This window comes from Quercus robur, chromosome 1, assembly GCF_932294415.1.
Source record: "Quercus robur chromosome 1, dhQueRobu3.1, whole genome shotgun sequence".
Lineage (NCBI taxonomy): Eukaryota > Viridiplantae > Streptophyta > Magnoliopsida > Fagales > Fagaceae > Quercus > Quercus robur.
Genome location: NC_065534.1, coordinates 27,298,283 through 27,323,214, shown reverse-complemented (window position 1 = coordinate 27,323,214; position 24,932 = coordinate 27,298,283). Strand labels below are relative to the sequence as shown.

At 35.8% G+C, this 24,932-nt stretch overlaps 2 protein-coding genes across 4 annotated transcripts; one reads left to right on the top strand and one right to left on the bottom strand.

Moving 5' to 3' along the window:
• The first annotated feature begins 2,240 nt into the window (after window positions 1-2,240).
• LOC126727813 (transcription factor DIVARICATA-like) lies at window positions 2,241-4,979 on the top strand. Its single transcript, XM_050433726.1, has 2 exons — window positions 2,241-3,732; window positions 4,201-4,979. Exons 1-2 carry the CDS (start codon window positions 3,299-3,301, stop codon window positions 4,715-4,717), a joined length of 951 nt encoding a protein of 316 aa, XP_050289683.1. The 5' UTR covers window positions 2,241-3,298; the 3' UTR covers window positions 4,718-4,979.
• A 4,144-nt stretch (window positions 4,980-9,123) lies between these two features.
• On the bottom strand, window positions 9,124-23,712 carry LOC126727794 (uncharacterized). Of its 3 annotated transcripts, XR_007656392.1 has the most exons (10): window positions 23,298-23,708; window positions 22,592-22,808; window positions 22,198-22,288; window positions 13,080-13,225; window positions 12,378-12,621; window positions 11,898-12,002; window positions 11,631-11,810; window positions 10,448-10,649; window positions 9,290-9,897; window positions 9,124-9,206 (listed from the first exon to the last, which is right to left on the bottom strand). XR_007656392.1 is itself a non-coding variant. In XM_050433711.1 (9 exons), the coding sequence occupies exons 1-9, from the start codon at window positions 23,467-23,469 to the stop codon at window positions 9,404-9,406; spliced, it is 1,851 nt and encodes a 616-aa protein (XP_050289668.1). In that variant the 5' UTR covers window positions 23,470-23,708; the 3' UTR covers window positions 9,124-9,403. The 3 variants fall into 3 exon arrangements, 2 of the variants coding, with proteins under 2 accessions (XP_050289668.1, XP_050289679.1); XM_050433711.1 differs by having other exon boundaries at window positions 9,124-9,897; XM_050433722.1 differs by lacking the exons at window positions 9,124-9,206; window positions 9,290-9,897 and having other exon boundaries at window positions 10,633-10,667; window positions 23,298-23,712.
• Between the last annotated feature and the right edge of the window lie 1,220 nt (window positions 23,713-24,932).

Genomic DNA, 24,932 nt, shown 5'->3' with positions numbered 1-24,932 from the left:
AGTTGTTGTGAGTCCTTTATTTTTTATTTGAGCCCTTATTCTTCTGAAGATTATGTTGTAAATTCTGGTAAAAGACTAGTAGAGCACTCTTGAATAAAATCGTTAGAAAATTATCCCAAATGTGTCCACAAAGTTCATGATTTCCTTAATCAAATCCACACTCATCCATTGCTTATTTTTTGTGTTTCTTTTGTTTTCATTCACTTGCTAGCCACCATAGCCATAGGTAAGGATAATAATATCATGTACATACTCGCGAAGTGGAATAGTTAGAGTGGTGAAAGGTAGGGGTGTGCATGGGTCGGGTTGGGTCGGGTTGAGGGGATTTTTTGACCCAACCCACCATGGTGGGTCAAAAAAAATTCAACCCAACCCAACCCATCACATAAGTCCAACCCAACCCACATGGGTCGGGTTGGGTCGGGTTGAACCCATGGGTTTGACAAATTTTTATTATTATTATTATTATTATTATTATTATTATTATTATTATTAAACTGAGTAAAAAAAAATATAAATATTAATATATTAAAAAAACTTAAAGATTAGTATCAATGTAACTCCATAAAGGCTCAACACTAATGACTAAACAATAATAGTAATTTATTAGGATTTGTGTGAACTAATTGGCTTTTATATAGGATAGGAAGAATTGGTTATTTAAAAAAATTTATTAATTATATAATATTTTTTTTATATATATTAAATTAGTATTAGTAGGAGGAATTGAGAAAGTGTTGCTCTACAGCTGGTTTTTTTAAAAAATTATTAAATATATAATATATATTTAAATATATATATATAAGTGCCCTACAATTGATTTTTCTTTTAAAAATTTATTAAATATAAAATATATATTAAATATGGTGGGTCGGGTTGGGTTTGGTGGGTTTGTAATTTTATGACCCAAACCCAACCCGACCCACTATAAATTTTTTTTTTATAACCCAACCCAACCCACCAAGCCTAAAAAACCGACCCAACCTGGTGGGTCGGGTTTAGCGGGTTGGTGGGTTTTCTGCACACCCCTAGTGAAAGGATTGATATGGTTTGGGCAAGTTGCGATCTTTTCAGTGTTTGTTCGTGATTGGTGTTTGCTAGGTTCTATTTGTGTGTTTAATTTGGTAAAGGGTTTCATAATGTTGGGATTTTCAAATTGCTTTGCGTTTGGGAGGTAAGAAAGCACAAGAAGAATAGAAAAAGAAAATAAAAGAAATTGTGGATTTAAAAAAAATCATTTTCTTTATTTGTTTCTTTCAATTAGTTTTTGCAGAATTTCTTGTTTGACGTGGAATTTTCTTTTTTATTAAAATGCATACTTGGATTTTTTAAATATTTAATTATTTGATTTTATATTATTATTTTAGCCACATGTGCGTCAACAATGCAAAACGTTTGTCATGTATGCATTTTCCGTTAATGAATTAACGGCAGGGACCAAATTGATTGCAAGTTAAAAATAACATGGACCAAATTGATTGCTACCAAAATGTAGGAACCAAATTGACTGTTACACCAAAATGTAGGGACCAAAATTGTATTTTCGCCTACAATAAATGTAAAGTAGTTACAACCACATTTTAAAGCACCAAATGAGAATACCTTTTTAGAGTTTTGTACCGATATTTTTTTTTTTTAATAATTTTCTACCAACAATTGTTAAAGTAAAATTTCCACAATTCAACAATTTTTAGAAGTGATTATTAAGTATAGTAATATGGAGTTTCATTTTCTAACATTTGTGATATGATCCATTATAAACATGAAAGAAAAAAAACACATCTTACTCGAAAATTTCCTAATAATTTAATCCAACTTCTATTTACTTTTTTTGACTTTCAACATAAGGGAAGAGCAAGACTCATTTTATTCTCCTTATCCATTTGAGCACCGATTGCCCTTCACATCTCTCTTTACTAATTTTTGATCTGGACCGTTGTTTTAACGGCTAGGCTACATCTTGAATCTGACAGCAACAACAAAAAAACACAATAATTATCTGATCAAATATGGTCAAAGAGTATTTTCCTAAAGTCATGTCATCACACGGTAAGTGCAATAATGACTAAAGTGCAGTACAGGTGAGCTTCCATCATTCATCATGGGCTGCCAGTCCTTGTTTTATTCACACATCAAACTTAGAAAGAAAAATAAAAATGGCCTTCACTAGGTATTTATTTAATTTAAATTAATTTTTGAAACAAATAGAGAGAGAGCAGTCTTCAACAGAGGGAGGGTGTATCATAATAAGGGAAAACTTTCCTTAAGTTGCACTATCCACAAACGCTATCCCAACCAATCATAGCCCACCACCTTCAAACCCGGCTTTTCTCTCTCTGCCTCTCTCCCAAAGATTTTAAGCAAAATTTTAGATTCATTCCTTGAAGCTTTACTAAACTTGCTTTTCAGTTTCTCAATTTTTTTTTTCCTCTAGTTTCATTTACTTCTTTTCTTTCTTCTCTTTTCTTTGTAGCTCAGGCCACAGTGAAAAGAAAGAAAGAAGAGATCTTGACCAGCCTTATTTTCTTGAACTCTAATTTCCTTGAGAATTCAACTTCAACAGCCAATTGGGTATTCATTTCTAGCTTGTTTGATTCCTTTTCTGAGTCCTCAGCTTCCTTTTTCTTACCCAATTGGAATTGGGATTTCAAGGGTGTTCAGCTATTTAAAGATACAAGTGTTAGTTAACTCTAACTCGAAAGTTCTCAGCTTTTGAATTCTGGTCAATTTTCTGCTCCATTTTTCTTGAAATAGTATCTGGGTCCTTGCTGTTTGGTTCTATTACTGCTTGTTTTCCTTGGAAGGCCATTGGGTTCAGATCTCAGTTGTCAGTACTCGTCAGTTTGTGGTACTTCTAGGGCTGTATAATAATGGAGCAGCTAAATTAATTTTCAATTTTGAATTAACTTGGTGACATTTTGTTTTGTTTTTGGTTCTTTGAAAAGGTGGGCCTTCTTTTTAGATTCCTCTTGCTCATGGTATGCCTATGCAATTGCTATGCACAAAAAAGGAAAAGGTATTCTGATTCCTTTCAAAATGCTTCATGATTTAACACTGATATTATTATTTCCCTGAAACCTCAACCTCCAGTCCACCACTCTGCATTTTCATTCTCCTCTGTCTCTCTCTGCCTTTTCCTCTGTTTTCACCAATATTCAAAAACCTCAAATTTGCAATTTAAAAAAAAAAAAAAAAAAAAAAAAAAACATATATAAAAGTCGCAACCAGTAACCAGTACACAAAGCTCCAACTTCTGCGGGGTCTGGGAGAGTTGATTGGTTTCTGAATTAGTTGGTGCATGGTAAATTGGGACGTGATGAAGTGGGAAACTGAAATTCTGCCCCCTAATTGGGTTCTGGACCACGAGAGCAAGAGCTCGAAATGGACTCCGGCGGAGAACAAGTTGTTCGAAAACGCGCTGGCCGTGTACGACAAGGAGTCCCCGGATCGATGGCTCAAAGTGGCGGCCATGATCCCCGGAAAGACTGTTGGGGATGTGATGAAGCAATACAGAGACTTGGAAGTTGATGTTAATAATATAGAGGCAGGGCTTATACCAATTCCTGGTTACTCTACCTCCACTTCACCATTCACATTGGATTGGAATAGCCATGCCCTTGCTTATGATGGGTTTAGACAAACCTATAGCATCGCCGGAAAGAGATCTTCCTCGGCCCGCCCAACTGAGCAGGAGAGAAAGAAAGGGGTTCCATGGACAGAGGAGGAGCATAAGTAAGTCTTTATTATTATAAGTTTTGCATTTTTGTTTCATTTTCTTGCTTCTGCTTGTTTTTTACGTAATGCTAGAGTTTTAAATGTGATATCTGATACGGCACAAAACTTTAGTACATAGTTCAGAACCTGAACTGGGATTGGTTTGGTTTGGTTTGAGATCAATAAAAATCTACTTTTTAGGATATGATATGATATTATAATTTATAAGTCATAACAACAAAGCATAAATTCTTGGAATTGTCTTTAGGGGGATATATAATTTATGAAGTTTATGGTATTTTATGCATGTACATGTGACCCAGTGGCCAAAACACTGTTGAGATTGTGGTTAGGATTTTTTCATTCATTTGTAGTTCATTAAATTACTTCACTGTTTTAGGGGAGGAATTTTTCCAGGTAGTTATTCGTTTTGATCTTCGTTTTTCCCATGTTTTTTTGACATGAAATTTTAATCGTCTCCTGCAGATTGTTTCTGATGGGACTGACAAAGTATGGCAAAGGGGACTGGAGAAATATCTCGCGCAATTTTGTTGTGACTAGGACACCAACTCAGGTGGCTAGCCATGCTCAGAAGTACTTCATCAGGCAGCTTTCTGGAGGGAAAGATAAGCGGAGAGCAAGCATCCATGATATTACTACTGTTAATCTCATTGACATGAAAAGTCCTTCACCAGACAATAAAAGACCCCCGTCCCCGGAACACTCTACAGTGCTTCACCACCATCACAACCAGCAGCAGTCAAATTCCGCAGCCATGGGCAGAACACCTTTTCAATGGAATCAGCCAATTGGTGGAGGTGGAGCAACCATGGCTTTCAACCAAACATATGGGAATGTGTTCATGACCACTCCGTATAACTCTTATGGGATAAAATTGGAGGGTCAAAATCTGCACAGAGGTGTTGCTCATGAATCTTACAATATTGGACCTCAAAATATGGTTTTCCAAATGCATTCTGCGCAGCACTACTCCCATGGATGAGATAGCAGTTGTTTTGATTCTCAATGGCTTGAACCGCCATCTCTCTATTCTATTTGCTAGTATAGCTGTGTTTGTGCTTTTTTCATGGTTTTATGTGAATATGTTATTCAGAACATGGGTTAGTCCATAGTATATCAACTTGAAGTGGACAAGGATTGTCTTTTCCTCATGAAACTTCAAATTCTGAACTGTGAAATTGAGTGGAAAAGAGTCTCAAACATGGGACTGATAAATGGGAGTTCTGAAGTTTTTGGATAGGTCACATTTTTTTGTACTCAGAGGACCTAATAATGCTAGTTCCTGCAAAGACATAGGAAATAGTTTTGAAGCAAAAAGCTCAATCACACAGTTGACAGTCCATCATTTGATACCTCAAGAATGGTTCTGTCTAAGATGAGATTAGAATGCAGAGTGATTATGCATTAATAAGCAAACCTATGAAAGTCCAAGTTTGCATGGAGAGATGAAGGCATTAGTGAGATAAGTTTCTTAAATCATAAGTTGAAGGCATTGTATCTATTTCATTTGGAGAGGATCCTTTTCCAGAATGTTTTAGGATAGACCTGTCTACATATTTCAACTTGCAAAAGAAGGGTTATTAAATTCTATGCGCATTTCACATGACCAGTTAATATCATGCTTAAGAAAATTAAGTGAAATTTGTCAAATGACTCAAACCTCAAATATTTGCAGGCATGGCTGAATTCAAGGGCAAAAGCTCCTTATGAGTTATGTGAATCAAATCAAAACATTTTTGGAATCCTAGATGGCTTTGCCTAATGGTATAGTGTTTTGTCTATGAACAGTCTAATATTAATTTGTGCACTTTACACGTATTATTGGGACAAAAGTCACAAAACTAAACCAATAGATTGGATGCTCATTTAAAATTGGCCGAGTCAGTTAAGCACTCAGTTTGGTTTTGCTTAGTATCTGATTGCCTACCTTTCTTTTTAACTTACTATTTCACTAATCTAATTTTTCCTAGACCTAAAATGGCCTATTTGACTGGCCCTAGAACTCCTGAGCATAGTCGATGCTGACACTACATGCACTAACTTGAAGCATCATAGGCTTAAAGCCCTTTGTTTTTTTTTTTTTTTTCTTCGGTAATCAGTATCTATTTTTACATGGGAGATCTTTTTCAAGAGATCTTGTTATAGAGAAGAAGATTCCTCACAAAAGTAATTTATTAATGATTAAATTATAATAATATATTGTACAAAGTAAGATTCATGTTGGATTACCCTTAGTAACTTATGATTTTTCTCTCTCTCTCTCCTGGATTTGGTCATGGATTGGTGGTAAAGACTGTAGCACAAGCACGAGACCATCTGTGAGTCAGTCCAAGAAAGCATAATGCATGGGTTTAGTGATTCAAAGTGTACGGCACCAACCAACTAAACTAAACTAAACTAAAAATTAATGGTTTCACTGTTCTCTACATTTAGAGACAAATTGTGATCCCGTTCATGGAGACAAACTGCTTAGCTTTTCATTAGGTAGAAAGAGTTCTTTACCTTTTATTAATCAGTGTAGGTTACACTTTCATGTCTCTAAATGGGGCTTTGAGATTCTCTTTTTGGTGGAGAAATTTCATTGACCCTCGTATTTCTTTTCTCTTTCTTTTTTCCTTGGAACAAGAATCTTCTACTTAATTAAGTGCTATGTTGAGCTAATGATGATCTTCTAATAAGACAAAGTAGAAATTATTATCCAACATCACAATTCAGTGAAGTTGCACATACACTCTAGACTCTAGTTCAGCTATCAACTTTGGTCTCTCTCTCTCTCTCTCTCTCTCTCCCTCCAAGAATCTTGCTGCTAATTGATTGCGGCATTGAACTATTGGTTTTTCACCCAATACAGACATGGTAGCATAATGATTGATGAACTACAACTCCACTTGTTCCAGATTTAAATGAAGGCTTTTGTTAACAGATGTTCAGAGGGAAGTAGTTGAGAAAAATTTAATGCCTTATTTGATAATTTTTTTTGCAATGAATATGTTCATGTAAGCCGATGACTCATTAACAAGTGTATTTTATTCTTCAAAAAATGTGTATTACAATTCATAATTGAGCATTTATTTATCTTTAATACGTGTCCATTTGTTAATAGTACCCACTAAAAATATTCACTAATTATGTGATTTTAATTTTTTTTAAGACAAAAATAGTATTGCTTCTTTTGCGTACACACGCACATGAACTTTATAGAGAGGGATGAGAAGATATTTCATAAATCACATATATGCATCATTCCTTTCATTGTGTGGGATGTGTAGATCCCACACAGTTATAAAGTTCACAAACTGTAAGAGGAAAGATGTATATATTCAATGAATGCGTTGAATATTGCAATGAGAAATGTGTATTGCAATTTATAATTGAGCATTTATTTATCTTTAACATGTGCCTTTAAGGCATTTGTTAATAGTACCTATTAAAAAAGTCACTAATTTTTTTAAAGACAAAAATAGTATTACTTCTTTTGCGTACACATGCATATGAACTTTATAGAGAGGGATGAGAAGATATCTCATGAATCATATATATATATATATATATATGCATCATTCCTTTCATAGTGTGTAGATCCCACACAGTTATAAGGTACACAAACTGTAAGAGGAAAGATGCGTATATTCAATGCATGCAATGAATATTGCAATGAGAAATGTATATTGCAATTCATAATTGAGCATTTATTTATCTTTGACATGTGCCTTTAGGGCATTTGTTAATAGTACCCATTAAAAATAGTCACTAATTATATGATTTTAATTTTTTTTAAAGACGAAAATAGTTTTGCTTCTTTTGTGTACACATGCACAAGAACTTTATAGAGAGGGATGAGAAGATATCTCATGAATCATATATATGCATCATTCCTTTTATAGTGTGTGGATCCCACATAGTTATAAGGTCCACAAATTGTAAAAAGAAAGATGCATATATTCAATGCATGTGATGATATTGCAATGAGAAATGTAGAAAATATTCCATAATTTCTTTCTCTTGGTAATTCTAATTCTCCCTCTTCTTCAAATTCTTGAATTTTATTATTTATTAAAATTTGATAAATTACCAATTCTTCCAAAAGTTTAAGTTAAGTGGTGAATCTAATTATTTAACAATTATTCTAACACTCACCATCATGCATGACCTCATACAATAATATATACAATAATAAAGTACCAATTATTTTGAAAGTTTAAGTTATTAGAAAATTATGAATTTAATCATATAATCATTATTCTAACAAGATTAATTGATTGCTCAATGAATTTGATGGATTCACTAATGTGAGTTTGGGAAGTGATTATAATTTAGTTTTTTGCTTATTTTATGTACTATTTGTGGTTCTCACGTTTTGTTTTGTTTGTTTGTTTGTTTGTTTTTTTTTTTTTTTTTTTTTTTTTTTTTTTTTTTTTTTTTTTTCATATTATGCAAATAAACTACTGAAAATAAGTAATTCCCAAATGGGTACTGACTAGGATGAGTTGGTATTGATAACAAAATGGCAAATGCTTAATACAATATTTGATATTCTAGGTACTGTATCTCATTCCCTTTCTCTCCTATTGTCGTTGCTGTTGTTTTTATATTTTTTTTCCTCCCTCACTTTGTTAATAGTATTTTATTTATTTTTTGTCTGTAGCACTATGTAGCACTAACTATCATAAAAAGCCTACTAACCACCCATATGACGTGCATATGGTATATTCAGTCCCATCCATTAAGCAAGGAATTGAGGGCAACAAGAGCAATATGGCCGTTTCCAATTAGTTTTTTTCTGTAGTAGATGACAAACTACCTACCTTTTTTATAAAAAAGGAGAAGCATTTCAGCAAGTTGCAAAGGAAAGCATATAGTCCACTTTATTCTTACTTTGATCAACACCCTAACAAGTTGTAACCACATACATAGTATCACAGCTTCACACTTTCGGTCATCTGGTTTTCTCTATTTGTTGAACAAGATTCTGATTCTTAAACGGCTTTCAGTGAATCAAACATGGAACTGATGTATCTGGGTGAAGCTCCAATTCTTAGATAAGATAAAGAAACTGAGGAAAAGTTCAGACCGTTCAGTGGTTAGTTTTGTCATCTACTATAGTGTGAGTGTGATTCTCTAAATTGCTCCAATGGCCCACAAGGGATTATTCCCACAAAGATGTATGAATAATCTAGTGGGGGCTTACATTACATATCCTAAAAGGAACATAGGGATGGGATTATGGGAAGCAGCATATATCATTTCTCTATAGCATTAGTAAAAAAAAGCCACTCAAGGATTTTATATACTCCTACAAGCAAAATACATCTGAGCATCACACTATAACATGATGTTAAAATTTTGAAGTTTTGTGGAGAATGTGAGATTGTAATACACGAGATCAAATAATAAGCTAACGCGAATTGCTTACCCTTATTCAACAAACTTTAATTTATTTTCCACAAAAAAGCAGAGATGGACCCCATGCACTGTGCACAAAAAAATAACAATGAGCCTTAGTAGAAATGGGGCTGTGGTAGAATAATAAGAAAGGAATTGGGTGAATTCATACCCTAAATACAGACAACTTTGATACCAAGGGAAAACCTATTCATGGATAAGCTGTTTCTGCATAACTGGTGTTGAGAAACACAATTTTTCTAACCAGCCTTGGTTGCACAACTAATCAGTCTGAAGAGTTCTCCTTGGTGCTTGTCAACCCAAAGCCTAGGGGGAATAAAGGGTCATATGAATTGATTCCAATATGCAAAGGCAATTGTTCGACCTGCTTAAACCATGTAACTGGTAGTCGGCCCTTGAAGTCATAATCCCCAAAGATCACATCAGTAATTCCCCCTCCTTCACTTCCAGGCAACCAAGCAGCAATCAGAGCATCCATCTTTTCCAAAAGCCATGGCTCTAAAACTAAGGGTCTTCCAGATACCAGAATCACCAATGTGGGGATACTGTTAGCAACCGAACTTATTAGGTCAGCTCCATTAAAGGGGATTACAAGTTCTGTATTATCACCAGGGGTCTCTGCATAAGGTTCTTCACCAACAGCTACAATTGCAAAAGAGAAATCCTGACGTGCTAAGGTTTCTGCTGATGGAAATTCCTCGTAAACTACTTCTGTTTCATTGCCCACTGCTGCTTTGATTGCATCCAAGATGGTTGTGCCTAAAATCCATTAACATTATAGGTTCAGTCCCAATGTGCATCCAAGAGTTATGTACTCATAAAAAGAAAGATCTAAATTTATAAAATTTGTGCCCATAGATGTCTTCTTGGAACAAAGTTTTGAATATTTCAAAAATCTTCCATGCATTTAATGCAAGTTGTTCAAATTAACTTGAATCATATAGATTGCCACACACTTTGATGCAGACCAGTTGTGACAAAATTTATGACATTTTTATTGTATCCTTTTTCCTTGTTACAATAAGATTTTTTTTTATTGTTTTGTTTCCCTGGTTACAAAGAGCACTCTACATTAGGAAGAGCTGGGATTATGCCAGATGCCAAATGGCTTCAGTGATAAACAGAACCCAGAGAAATAAAACCAGCCTTACAAAGGTAAATAAACATAGCACAATGAATAACACTGAAAGTCTTAGCATATAGCAAAATGAGTTTTAATAAAAACTAGTGCCTCAAAAAGCTAATATCTTGTCACTTTGATTGTGAGAGTCAATATATAGCTTAAAATTTAGTATAATGTAATTTGTACCGATTGTAATCCTGCCGCTGCCTCCAAACCAAGTAGCTGTCCAGCCCCCACACTGATACCCAAGATTATCAGCATGTGTTCCAGTAACAAAAATTCTTTTAGCATTTCTGTCTAAAGGAAGAAAAGGTTTCTTAGAATCCTTTCCATTTTTTAACAGAACCAAGGACTTGCGGACTGCTTCACGGGCTAGATCTCTGTGCAACTGCAGAACATTTCAAAGCTAAAACTTTATGTGAGCTTTGAAATAATAAAATTAGTTGGGTTACTTGCATATTGTTGTTGGATGCTAACTAAAACCATTCAATTATTTCCAACATGTAATATGATACGATATATTGTAAATCATAGCAACAAAAATAGTAATAATGCAAGTATTTCTAATTTATTATCAGGATCCATTCATCCTCAGTGTTAAAATACTTTTGAGGGCTCAAGATGCATTAATTTTAGTGATTCTTGGCCTTTAGAAATGCTTCTTCCTCCCCTGATGTAGCTTTCCTTTTTAGTTTAGACACTGCTGGTGTGTATGCTAACAGGTTAACCACTATTGGAACTTCTTTATCTTTTAATTGAATGAAGCCTTAACTTACCAAAATAATATAATAAATAATGCTTCTTCCTCTTGCCTTATTTTCTCCCTTTTCTGTCCATAGTTAGTTGCCAGTGATCCATGCTTCTCACATAATAGTACTTCACTTTTTTTCGTTACAATTCTTGTGTAATTATGAGGTTCCAGGTAAAATTCATGCATGAATGCAATATTTGGCAACAAAATAGGAAGTTAGATTTTGCAAATTTGGCAAGAACTATGAAGATTTATTTACAAGGATAGACTTTTAGCCTTTGGCTCAGGCCATCCCACCATTCTCACCAGGGTCAGTGTAGACAATTTAGGATATGAGAAAAAGGACCTAAAAAATCAGTTTGTTCTATCTTTGGGGGAAAAAAAGAAGAAGAAGAAGAAGAAGAAGAAGAAATAGACTACTTCCTGATTCAGATTGTTTTTCTTCCTTTAGTGTATGTTTATCATAGACAGAAGGACAGAAAAGGAGGCCAAATTCATGGGAGAGATGACTAATTCGGCTTGATGAAATTTGGGAATGCTTCTGCATTTTCTAAAGATAAAACATTTAAACCATGCAAAAGCATCAATAGACCATGTGCTAAATTCTGCAAAAGTTACCTTGCAACCAACGGTATCTAGTAAAGATCTATCCGTGAAAGGAAATTCAAAAAGACCAGCCACAAACTTCACTCTAAGTATCCGTTCAACAGCGTCATCAATCCTGGCCATTGGTATCTTGCCTGATTCAACCAGAAATATCAAATCCTCCACAAAATCAAATTTAAGAGGCACCATCACCTGCATATTTTCTCAGTTAGGCAGAGGACAACTTAAGTCAAGGAAGCAACCTTAGCTTAGGCACGGTAATTGAAGTTCAATCTCTACCATGTCTATTCCTGCATTAATGGCAGTGGAAATGCAGAAGCGATAGTTTGAGCCACGAGGTTCGCTAAGACGGTCAAGTCCTTCCCAGTCAGAAATTACAAAACCCTGTAGCAGAATACTGCCTCAAGATATATTAAGCTGTATATAAACTGTAATCTCATAACCCAACAAAAATAAAGGAATTTGATTCCTGTGAGGGAAATTTCTCTAATAGCCTCACCCCTCCCCCACCTTTTCTGCAACCCAGTCCTCAAAGACCCAAATACTTTGAATTTGGAAAAAAAAATGTGAAAACAAAATTAGAGGTTTCTCTTTTTATGTAATTGATCAACAAGAAGAAAATTCAAGACTTAAAAGCTAGCAAAAAATAAATCAATTCTTTTTCCAGTAGAATACCCAAATGCTTGATTATAAAACTGTATAATGACAAGAAAAACAAATTGATTTGTCTCACAAAATGAGTACTATGAGGATTTTTACCTTAAAACCTAGCTTGTCTTTTAAAACTTCTGTCAAGAGAAAACGGTCAGCATGGAGTTTACGGCCATTCCAGCTAGAGTAGGATGCCATAACAGTGGAAACTCCCTGAGAAATACAGTCAAGATAAGGTGCCATATGGATCCTTTCTAAGTCCTCATATGATGATATGGTATCCCCCTCATTTATTCCCCGATCCGTGCCCCCATCTCCAACAAAATGCTTTGCACAAGCAATAACATTGTTCCTGGAATCAAAAGTCAAATTATGAGAAAAAATCCAAAGGATGGCTGTTAACAGAGGAATTTACCATCAAGGTAATTCCACATTATGAGTAGAAGAATGGAGTCTGTTACATCAGCTGTATAACTACTTAACAATCAAAAGATATGAAAACAGGACCACATAATTTTATATATAGCAAATACAATACAACTGTGGAGAAAAATGAAGCAGGAATATTCTTCCTAGAGTCCAGATGAATTGCAAACAAGTTTAATTTAAGAGCCAAAACTCCTTGGTTTGAACATAAAAGAAAGAAAAGCAAATTGTTCTTCAGTTGTCACATGTTTTCTAATCATTATTTTACATATTTAAATTGATGACTAATTTGGAAAATGAATTTGCTGATTAGTAAATTTGATTAAAGATACAAAATTTTTATTAAAAATTGCGAATGGAATCATAACAATGACTCTTCTCTACCTCCCAGCCACAAAAGGGTAGCCTTTTGGGTGTTCATGAGGTGGCTGGCCCTGCAATCCTGTGACAATGGAAGTCATCTTTCTAACAATTTCAGTGTCTTCACTGTAACTCTCATAGCATCTTCCCCATCTGGGATCTCTGCATACCTGTCAGAACCCAAGTAAGTGAGTTTTCTCAACAATATGTTTTTCACAAACCAAATGTTTACAGTATACAACATGAAGAAGAAGATGAAAGAAAAGATCTATGTCCTAGTTGAACTAAAGCTCACAGTTTGAAATCCCAGGTGTGATATATATATATATATATTTATATTAATTATAGGTTAAATCTCAGGTGTGATATCTTATTGAAAGATTTCGCAGTACAAATCTTACATCTCATTTGAATATTAAATCTTTGGCACTAAATATTGAGTTGTTAAAAAAACAATGCGTTCATAAAATGAGTGTAGTGGAAGTGAGATTGTTAAAACGGATAAGTAGAAATACAAGGAACGAAAGGATTTGAAATGGAGACATTCACTTAAAGATAGGGGAGGCCACTATTAATGAAAAGATGATGGAAAGTCACTTGAGATGGTTAGTCATGTGGAGAGGAAAGCAACTAATGTACCAATGAGAAAGAGTGAGTTGATTTAAGTTGAGGGAATGAAAATAAAAAAATGTAGAGGAAGACCTAAAAAAATATTAGTAGAAGTAGTTAAAAGGGCCATGACAATTAAGGAGGTAATAGAGGATATACTTTAGATAAGTGTACAACACATGTGGCTGACTGACCATGACTAATCTGTTGAGTTACCATGGTCAATGCTAAAAGTTTTGGGATTAAGGCTTGGTTGTTTTTGTTATATTTGAATATTAAATCTTTCAAGATTTACAATTTTATCTTATTAGAAAGTTACCTTGACTCAGTAAAATGTTGGATTAGATTTTATAATATACATGTATACATACATACAAAAATAAATAACTATGTGTCTAAAAACTCACACCCCACAAAAAAAAAATTTAATTATATAATTTTGTAATTCATATGGTGGGAAAGTGAAATCTTGTGGAGCAGTGCAATCCTATAAAATTAGTATGGTTTGATGGTTTGGCCTTGTAAGGTTGAATTTAATCAACTATCTTGTTGGCTTTATTCCGTGCCAAAATTATTCGTATTTCAGCAATTAGTAACCCTGTATTTAGGTGGGATTTTTGTAAAGGTAGTGAGTGAGATAGTGTGATGAAATGCTCAAGATTGTGCAAGAAAAATAGAGACTCGCGACTGGATCTTGCGGCTGACTCGCGGCTGCAAGCCGCCAGAAGCAGCACACATGCCAGGCATGTCAGAAGTTGAAACGTCATGCAAGCTGGAGCACTACAGGACAAAATAGGACAACTGGCCATTCAGTTATCTCGCGGCTGGATCTCGCGACTCAGTTAAGCCGCGAGGCCAAGCTGCGAGCTAGCCCTATTTTGAAAAACCTGACTCTTCACATTCCATTCTCATCCTAGTATAAATACCCCTTATACCCACGAAAGAAAGAGAGCTTCCAAAGAGAATTTTGAGAGAGAAACCTAGAGTTATACAAAATTGATTCATCCACAATTTTCACATAAGAGACTCTTCAAATTCCTCTACTCTCTTCCTCTCCATTGTTAAATCCTTGAGAGGCCTTTTACCAAAACCTTTTCTCACCATATCCATTACTGTGAGAGGGCTGTTTGGTGTTCTGGGAAGCAGTTAAGAAGGAATTAATTTACTTTGGTTGATGCTATGATTAAGTAGCAGAATCCGGGAAGCTAGAAAAGAAATAGGTTTGGCGCAACCTCGTTGGAGCAAGAAGCTAGGAGGACTTAGGTACTTTGGGTAGATTAGGCTTGGAGGGTCTATTGCTGTTCATGTATCCAACTACATTTTGTAGTGGATTACTTACCGCTTGGAGGGCGGCGGAGAGGTTTTACACCGAGGGCTTCGGTTTCCTCTTCAATAACACATTGTTGTGTTGTCCTTGTGTCTGCATCTTACTTCCCTTAATCTTTGCCTTTTATTTTCTGATGTGGATGTAATTTTAATTGGCTTAGATTGTTTATCAATTCTGTTTATAGCTTGTGTTCATTTTCCGCACACTAGTTGTTTGTCATAAAACTTAAATTGGTTATTTTGTAACTGGGGGTCTAAACGTTTAAGGGTGTTTTATACACTATCTGAAATTTCAATTGGTATCAAAGTGGGTACACTTTTATTGATTTCATTACCATTGTGTGATCCTGGACCCCATGTTGAGATGGACCGGTCTCAATTCCTAAATGCTCCTCCATATTTTGATGGTAGTAATTATGCTTTTTGGAAGGTTCGCATGAGAGCATTTTTATGTTCTATTGATGAATCAGTTTGGGATGCTGTTAATATAGGTTAGACCAAGCCTGAGGAAGCCAAATCCACATGGGATAAGGCAGCACTCGCCGCATCTAATGCTAACAGTAAAGCACTTAATGCAATTTTCTGTGGTGTGTCTCCAAATGAGTTTCACAAAATTTCTCACATTATCGTTGCCAAATAAGCATGGGAGATATTGGAGACCACCTACGAAGGTACGAAGAAAGTGAAAGACACCAAGCTGCAGATGTTGACCACTCGCTTTGAGGAGCTCAAAATGAGTGAGGATGAGTCTTTTGATTCTTTCTATAGCAAACTGAATGAGGTGGTTGTCAGCAAGTTCAATTTAAGGGAGAAAACGGAAGATTCTAAAATAGTAAGGAAGATCCTTCGGTCATTGCCAGAAAGTTTTCGTGCCAAAGTGACAGCGATTGAAGAGAGTAAGGACCTTGATGACATCAAAGTCCAAGAGCTGGTTGGTTCTCTTCAGACTTATGAAATGTTGCTGCCCAATCAACGGCAGAGCAAATCTCTTGCTCTTAAGATCATTAATGAAAAGTTGGAAGTCCATGACTCATCAAATGAGGATGTGGTTGACAAAGATGTTGCATACCTTATGAAAAATTTCTGAAAATTCTTGAAATTCAAGAATAATGGCAAATTTGGTGATAAAGGGAAATTCCAAAGCTCAAGAAGGGAGAAAAGGGAATTAAAAAAGAAAGATGGAAAAGAATCACAATCTACACAAGGTGTCACTTGTATTGAATGCAATGAGCATGGACACTTTAAAAAAGAATGTCCGAATTATTTGAAATCGAAAGGCAAGACATATGCCACGACACTGAGTGACTCAGATTCATCCAACTCAGATTCTGAGGAAAGCTGTGACGAAGAAGGGAATTATTCTGCTTTAGTTGTTGAAGAATCAGATGCTGAAGAATATGAAATTACAGCCAATCTTCAAGAGAATTATAACTCACTCCTGGAGAAGTCGGGTGAGTACATAAGGGTGGTCAAGGCAGTTGTGAGAAAGATGAAGAAGGCAGAGGAGAACTATAAAAGTCTCCTAATTCGCTATAAAGAGGCCAAATGTGAGATAGAAACACTGAATGGTGAGCTGTCAGAAGTTTACACAAAAGTGAGATTTTTTGAGCAAGAGGTTGTGCAAGTAAATGCTAAGATAGAAAGGGTCACCACCAAGAAACTCGATGATGTTATTTCATCTCAAAAGCATTTTTCAGACAAATTCGGGTTGAGATATACCGGAGGGAGTAGTTCATTTGGCAATATCATCAAAGAAGTGAAGTTTATAAAGGACAAAGAGTCAGTTGAAGTTGGGCCTACTACTGAGAAGCCCAAGATAGAGGAGAAGAGGAATGTGGAGAACCATCGGATGTTGAACAACCCCCGTAATCAATCTGTGGGCAGGTCTGAATCTCGAGCCAAGTCTCGTCCTCGACAACAAAGAACAAAGAGGTCCTAGATTGAACTATGTGTGTCATCATTGTGGACTTCAAGAGCATTATCACCAAAGAAGTGAAGTTTATAAAGGACAAAGAGTCAGTTGAAGTTGGGCCTACTACTAAGAAGCCCAAGATAGAGGAGAAGAGGAATGTGGAGAACCATCGGATGTTGATTTGGTGCAATCTCGTTAGTGCAATCTCGTTAGAGCAATCTCGTTCGAGCAAGAAGTTTGGAGGGTTTAGGTACACTGGGTAGATTAGGCTTGGAGGGTTTACTGCTGTTCATGTATCCCAACTACATTTTCTAGTGGATTACTTACCGCTTGGAGGGCGGTAAAGAGATTTTACGCCGAGGGTTTCGATATCCTCTTCGATAACAAATCTTGTGTTGTCCTTGTGTCTGCATCTTTCTTCCCTTAATTTTTGCCTTTTATTTTCTGATATGGATGTGATTTTAATTGGCTTAGATTGTTTACCAATTCTATTTATAGCTTGTGTTCATTTTCTGCACACTAGTTGTTTGTCATAAAACTTGAATTAGTTATTTTGTAATTGGGGGTCTAAACGTTCAAGAGTGTTTTATACACTATTTGAAATTTCAGGCCTTTTACAACGAAGATAAATAATGCAACAATAAGGTATCATATGGTTTTGAATTACCACAAGAATGATGGGAAGATCTAAAGTTCATTGGGGTATAAAAAAGGACATCCTGGCTACAAATTTAACAAAATAGAACCCTAAATATAGCAAATGGGAAAGGAGGATTCACGTAGCCCACATTAGGCATTCAAGGCATAAAACTTTATTGGGTAGGTAGTTCACACAGTTAATTTCTCTAGCGTGTTCCTTGATGTGTGGGTGGTGACTTTAATGTGGTTAAATTCCCTTCCAAACGATTGGGGTCTAATGCTTTCACTGCTGCTATGCGGGAGTTCTCCAATTTTATTTCGGAATAGGGCCTCATTGATCTGCCTTTGCAAGGGGGGACTTTCACTTGGTCAAATTCTAGAGAAGTTGCTTCGAAGGCTAGGCTAGATAGATTCTTATTTTCTGCAGATTGGGAGGATAAGTTTCCAATAGTTTCTCAAAGACGGATGTCTAGGTTGTGCTCGGATCATTTTCCAATTGTCCTTGAGGGTGGATCTTTTCAAAGAGGGAGTAGGCCATTTAGATTTGAGAATATGTGGCTTAAGGATGAGGGTTTTGTGGATAGGGTTCGGTCTTGGTGGGAATCCTATCAGTTTCAAGGTGCACGGAGTTTTGTTTTAGCCAATAAATTAAAGCTCTTAAAAAATGATTTGAAAAGATGGAATGTGGAGGTGTTTGGTCGTGTTGTTGAAGATCGGATTAAAAAATTGTGGAAAGACCTGAGTGTTCTTGAGAATATGGAGGATAGTCGGGGTTTATCAGCGAAGGAAACGGTAGAAGTGGGAAGAATTCGTGATGAGTTAGAAAAAGCTACTGTTGGAAGAAATTTGTTGGAAGCAGAAATCTAGAGTTCTCTGTGTTAGGGAAGGAGACAGGAATACTAAATTTTTCCACCGTATAGCTAACTCTCACTGGAGGGTTAATTCTATTGATAGGCTTATGGTGGATGGCGAGTTGTTTTCAAATCCGGTAGCTATAGCAGATTGTATCTCTCAATTTTATAGGCAACTTTATTTTGAGGATGTGGCTCATAGACTTGTCTTAGATGATATGGACTTCTCTAGTATCTCAGTGGAGGATGCAAGTTGGCTCGATAAGCCTTTTGAGGAGGAAGAGATGTTTGGGGTAATCAATGAGTTTAATGGTGATAAGGCACTAGGCCCAGATGGCTTTTCTATGGCATTCTTCCAGTCTTGTTGGTGTGTTTTGAAAACAGAAATTATGGCTGTATTCCACAATTTTCATACTCAGGCAGTGTTTGAGAAGAGTCTTAATGCTTCGTTCCTTGCCCTTATTCACAAGAAAGTGGATGTTGTGGAGGTAAAGGACTTTCGGCCTATTTAGCTTAGTTGGAGGGATTTATAAGATTATCTCTAAGGTGTTGGCTAATCGGCTTCGTAGGGTGGCACATAGGCTTATTTTGGATTCACAAAATGCCTTTGTGAAGGGCAGACAAATTTTGGACTCCATCTTGATTGCTTCTGAATATATTGATAGTAGATTGAAGTCAGGAGTTCCAGGTGTGTTGTGTAAATTGGATGTGGAAAAGGCGTATGATCATGTGAGTTGGGATTTTTTATTGTATATGCTTCAGCGTTGTGGTTTCTCAAAGAAATGGAGAAAATGGATAAGGTATTGCATTTCAACTGTAAAGTTTTCTATTCTGATCAATGGTAGTCCATCTGATTTCTTTGGAAGTTCCAAGGGGCTTAGGCAAGAAGACCCATTATCTCCTCTATTGTTTGATATTGTGATGGAGGCATTAAGTCATATGTTGGATATGGCTGCCTTCGTTGGGCAATTCTTAGGCTTTTCTGTGAGTATTACGACTGGTCCATCAGTGATGGTGTCTCACCTTTTATTTGCAGATGACACTCTGATTTTTTGTGATGCTGATCCTTCTCAAATTGCTAATTTAAGGGCGATTCTTGCTAGATTTGAGGGGGTGTCAGGGTTTCGTATTAATTTAGGGAAATCTGAGTTGGTACCTGTTGGTGGGGTGCACAATTTGGAGGCTTTGGTGGGTCTGTTGGGGTGTGGGCAGTCTTCTCTGCCCTTGAAATATTTGAGCCTTCCATTAGGTGCTAAGTTTAAGGATTTAACTATTCGGAATCCTATCCTAGAGAGAATGGAGAGGAGATTAGCAGGTTGGAAAAGACTGTATTTATCTAGAGGGGGTAAAGTGACATTCAGTAAAAGCTCACTCTCATCTTTACCTACATACTTCCTTTCCCTTCTTCCTTTACCGGGTAAGGTGGTTAAGCGTATGGAGAAATTACAGAGAGATTTCCTGTGGAATGGGGTTGGTGGTGAACCTAAAATACATTTAGTTAAATGGGCCAAGGTTTGTAAGCCGTTGCAAGTTGGGGGGTTGGGTATAAGACGTTTGGGAAGCTTTAATTCTGCCTTGCTAGGAAAATGGTTGCGGAGGTATGGCATGGAGATTGATGCTTTATAGAGGCAAAATATAGGAATATTTGGGGTGGTTGGTCTACGAAAAAGGTGACAAGTCTTTATGGGGTCAGCCTGTGGAGATATATTAGAAGTGGCTAGTTGAACTTCTCTAAACTCCTTGTATATGATGTGGGGAATGGTACTAGAGTGAAATTTTGGAAGCATGTGTGGTGCGGGGATTGTACTTTCCAAGAGGCCTTTCCAGAGCTCTATTGTCTTAGTAGGTCAAAGGATTTCTCGGTGGCTGAAGTTATGGGTTGGTCCGCTTGGAGATTTCACTGGAATGTGCAATTTCGTCGTCCACCACAAGATTGGGAAGAAGAAGCCTTTGATCGGTTTATGGGGTTGGTCTATTCTTCGACAGTGTGAGGGTTTGGTCCAGATAAGGTTTGTTGGAAGCCTGCAAGGAACAGAGGTTTTGAGGTTAGAGGATATTATAGCTCCTTCTACCCTCCTACTCTTGTTTCATTCCCATGGAGAATGATATGACAATCGAAGGTTCCTCCAAGGGTGGCTTTCTTTTCTTGGTCTACTTCCTTAGGTAAGATCTTAACAACAGACAACCTTCGTAAAAGACGTGTGATAGTGCTTGACTGGTACTATATGTGTAAGAGATGTGGGGAGTCGGTAGATCATCTTCTGCTTCATTGCCCTGTATCTTGGGAGTTATGGTCTTTGGTTTTCTACTTGTTTGGTATTCAATGGGTTATGCCTCATAATGTTCTTGAGTTGTTTGAGGCTTGGCAAGGAAAGTTTGCGTGACCTCATCACATTGATGTTTGGAGATTAGTGCCTCATTGCTTGATTTGGTGCATTTGGTGTGAAAGGAATGCTAGAAGCTATGAGGGTTATGAACGTTCTTTGCTAGAAATTAAGTCTTTTTTATTGCACACTCTTTGAATGGTGTGCAGTTTTTTCTCATTTTTCTTGTTCTTCTTTTCCTATTTTTCTTGACCGTTATACTTTTGTTTCACGATTTGTGCCCCCATAGTACATCCCCAATGTACTCGGCTTGGCACTTTTTCTATTATTAATAATATTCTTATGTTACTTATCAAAAAAAAGCTAATTTCTCTAGCCATATTCCATGGGTCATTCACCTAGGTCTCCCCAAGGTGGCAAATCATTGCTCCTATTACCAATAGATATGTGATAAACACAATAATCTTTTCTGAGAAATTATAAAATTAGAATATGGATCACCTACTAAACCTTATTAAGAGGTCTTGCTTGTCATCCTTGTTTGTATTTATTGAGCTTCTACCTTATGACACAAGCTTTTTCAAAATTTAAACAAGTTTGTTATTTCTTTACACCAGAGATTTTAACTAAATTATCAAAATGGCATCAACATTGAGAGACAAAACTCAGTTAATATCATCCACAAGTATTGCCAAGCATAAACAGCTGCCACATCAATAAAAAGATGCAATGTTCTTCCAATTAGAAACCCTTTGTTGAATTGCAAGAAACTGTGTTTGTAAGCATTTTTTTTTCTTTAAAAATTTGAGGACTAGCATAGTCATTTTTTGAGTATCTAACAAAATCTGCATTAGTTGGAGTGCATTTTGTTGAGCATTTGTTCGCAGTAATATATAGTAGACAAGACTATGGATTTGTAATGTGTTTTGTTTGGTTTTAGGCAGCCCTTAATGGGACAAGCTTGCTTTGACTTCTTACACAATGGAAGGATCCTTATCCTCTACTTGTCAAAGTACTGTTATGGCCAATTAAATATCAATATATTTTGATACTCTCATATATAATATATGTAGTGCTAGTGTGCTAATTAAATGAACAAGAGAGTGTAAGGGAAGAGAGGTGTAGCCCATGTTTCTCACCACACAAACACACATTCCATGCTAATATATCAAGCAACCTTCTTGTTCTCATGGAGGGTTCATAATCAACATCATAAGGTGAGTCACATGTACCCACTCATATTGTTGCTCTTTTAATATACACTAGTGATTCTAGAGAGTGTTATAGATCTATTTGCTCATTTTGTTATGTGGATCTTGATTTAGTTTTTTCATCATTTACAGCAAGTTGGGTTGCTAGAGGAAGCTTTACTCATAATTGGTATTACACTCTGAAACATACTTTGTTAGTTGACTCAGTCATTGCAATTGACATTTAAGAAATTATGGCCAAGCAATAAAAAAATTTACACATATACTTACAGCTACACAAGGAGCAAAAGTATAGTGAATGCCGCTAGCCCTAACTTCAAGTGCTGTTGCTTCCCCAATCTTTCGAACCAAATCTGAATCCCTATTACAAATTCAAAACTATAAGAGGTTCTGAAATTTCAACATTTTCCCAATAATCATGCAGGGAATTAGGGAATACTATTGCTGCTAGTATTAATTAAGGCCAATATTATATGAAATATAATGCAATGTATGAATTTGAAGTATACAAAGCTAGCTATTTTTTCAAGTTCTCCACATGGAGAGAACCACACAATGCCACTAAGTCACAAGACCCTTTAGTTTCCTTGTGTGTGTCTTAGTTTTGCTGAAAAGTGAGAAATAATGTAAGATTGGCAGGGATAGAAATGAATTCAACACTAACCTGGTAGATCCAAGGCCCACATTGTGTGGAAATATAGTAGCACCATAAATACTATTGTTACCATGAACCGCATCAATCCCATATATAAGCGGTATCCCCAGCCGTGACTCTAGTGCTGACTTTTGAAACCCATCAACCATATCAGCCCAATCCGATGACAATGCTGTCAATGCATTATCATCAAAAGGTCCACTGCCACCAGAACTCAGTATACTCCCTACAAAAATATAGTTCACCAATTGTATGAAAAAATGCATGAACGAAACATACACTTGTTTTTTTCAATGTTTTTCTTCCATACACTTAAAATAAATACAAAAATGTCAAGTGGGTCCAAATAACACTACACAAGGTAAAAGCAGTTCCACTTTACAAAGACACAAAAATATAGTTCATCAATTGTATGAAAAAATGCATTAACGAAACATACATTTGTTTTTTCTAATGTTTTTCTTCCACACACTTAAAATAGATACAAAAATGTCATGTGGGTCCAATTGACTAGTTCACTACACAAAAGGAAAAAGCAGTTTCACTTTACAAAGACTCAAACTTGAAATAAATTTCACAATAATAAGCCTTATAGTTTAACTGGTTGTCACTTCTTAGTGTTTTGAAACCTATCAAAATTCAAATACCCCCTCACCTTCATAACTATTGAATTATCAATAAATAAATAAATAATTGAGAGAGCTAGAGAGAGTACCAATAGAGAGGTCTTTGATGGCATCTGGGGTGGCAACACGGCGCTCAATCTGGGTCATCTGGCCAGCCTTCTCTTTCAAAGTCATTCGAGAAAGAAGGTCTCTGACACGAGCCTCTACGGGTTGGTTGGGATCTCTGTAAATGCAATTCATGTCCTCCCGTGCTCTGCTCATTCTGATCAGGCTTTTTTTCAGCTTCGATTCTAACTAGTGGAATAAGCAAGTTTTGAGCAGACCCTTTTGTCTTTCAATATTTTGATGATTAAGTCAGAGAAGGACTTGTGAGAGTTTGAAGGAGAGATGTCTTTGTAATATAATTTTATGAGCGGGAATGATAGGTGTGTGGGTTGGTAGTATTATTGAGGTTGTGTTGGGGAGAAGTTGGGAACTACATTTTTGTGAGGACAAGGCTAGAGTTGAGCCAAGTGGTTCACCTAACTTTCTTTGGTCTTTTTAACCACTAAAAGATTAAAAACTCAAAATGATTGAGATTTGCCGTATAATCAACTCTCAAATCTAACTCTCTTCGAGCTTTAAAGGTTAAAGCTTGATTGATACCGTTGATTTAACTTTAGTTAAATGACTAATATGAGAGAGAAAAAGAGGATTTTTTTTTTTTAAAGAAATGACATGCTATTAATGGTTGATGAATGAAAATTAATGCAATTAATAATTAAAAAAACTAAATTAAATTTTATCCAATAATTAGAGGTTGTGTTTGATTAAAATAATTAGTTGGAGGATTTATTTATCTACATCTTTTATTGATGTGTTAGATGCCAATGTAACTAAGAGAGTCAATTTTATATTGGAGGGCTTTTTGGTTTGGCCTAAGAAATAATATATTTTGATACCAATTGATACTAGTGTACTCATCCCCCTTTCTCTATATGTGTATGTGTCTTAGATAGTATTGTTTAAAAAAAAAAAAAAATGGAAGGTGCTCAATATTGTTGAGTCATCCCACATCGGTAAGGTGTGATATTGGGAAGGGATTTATCACTTGTTTCGCGACACCAACTACTGTAGGTAGTTTTGGTGTTGGCGTGTTAGTGTATTCCCTTGTCTCATCCCCCTTCTCCTATACTAGTGTAGATAAAATTTAAAATTCACATATTTTATAAACCCAAATATTATCCTAAAAGTCTGTTTGGATAGAACTTATTTTGCTAAAACTGAAAATTAGCGTAGCTTAAATAACAGATATTTAATCCAGTATATTTTAAAGAAGTACCAATATCAATTTAAATGCCCGGGACAGATAAAATGCTTAAATCCAAATGACATGTAAACTTTACAAAGTAAAATCAAAATTACACTAAATTTAAGAATGTAAATTATAATTTAGTGGTATTTTTATAATTAAAAATTGGAAACACATTTTTGTATGACCGACCCAAAAAAAAAAAAAAAACACATGAAGCACGCTAACTATTGACGTGCAGACCTTGATAAGCTATAATATATCACTATTAAACTATCTTTCCATGAAATAATTGCATAAAGATGACCGCAATAAGATAATCCTCCCATCGCCATCTCCATCTTCATCTCCTCTTTCCTTCTCGGATTCTTGTTTTAGAAGTTGGAGATGGGTTGTTGTGGCCCTCTCCTTCTTAATATATTTCTTATAAATA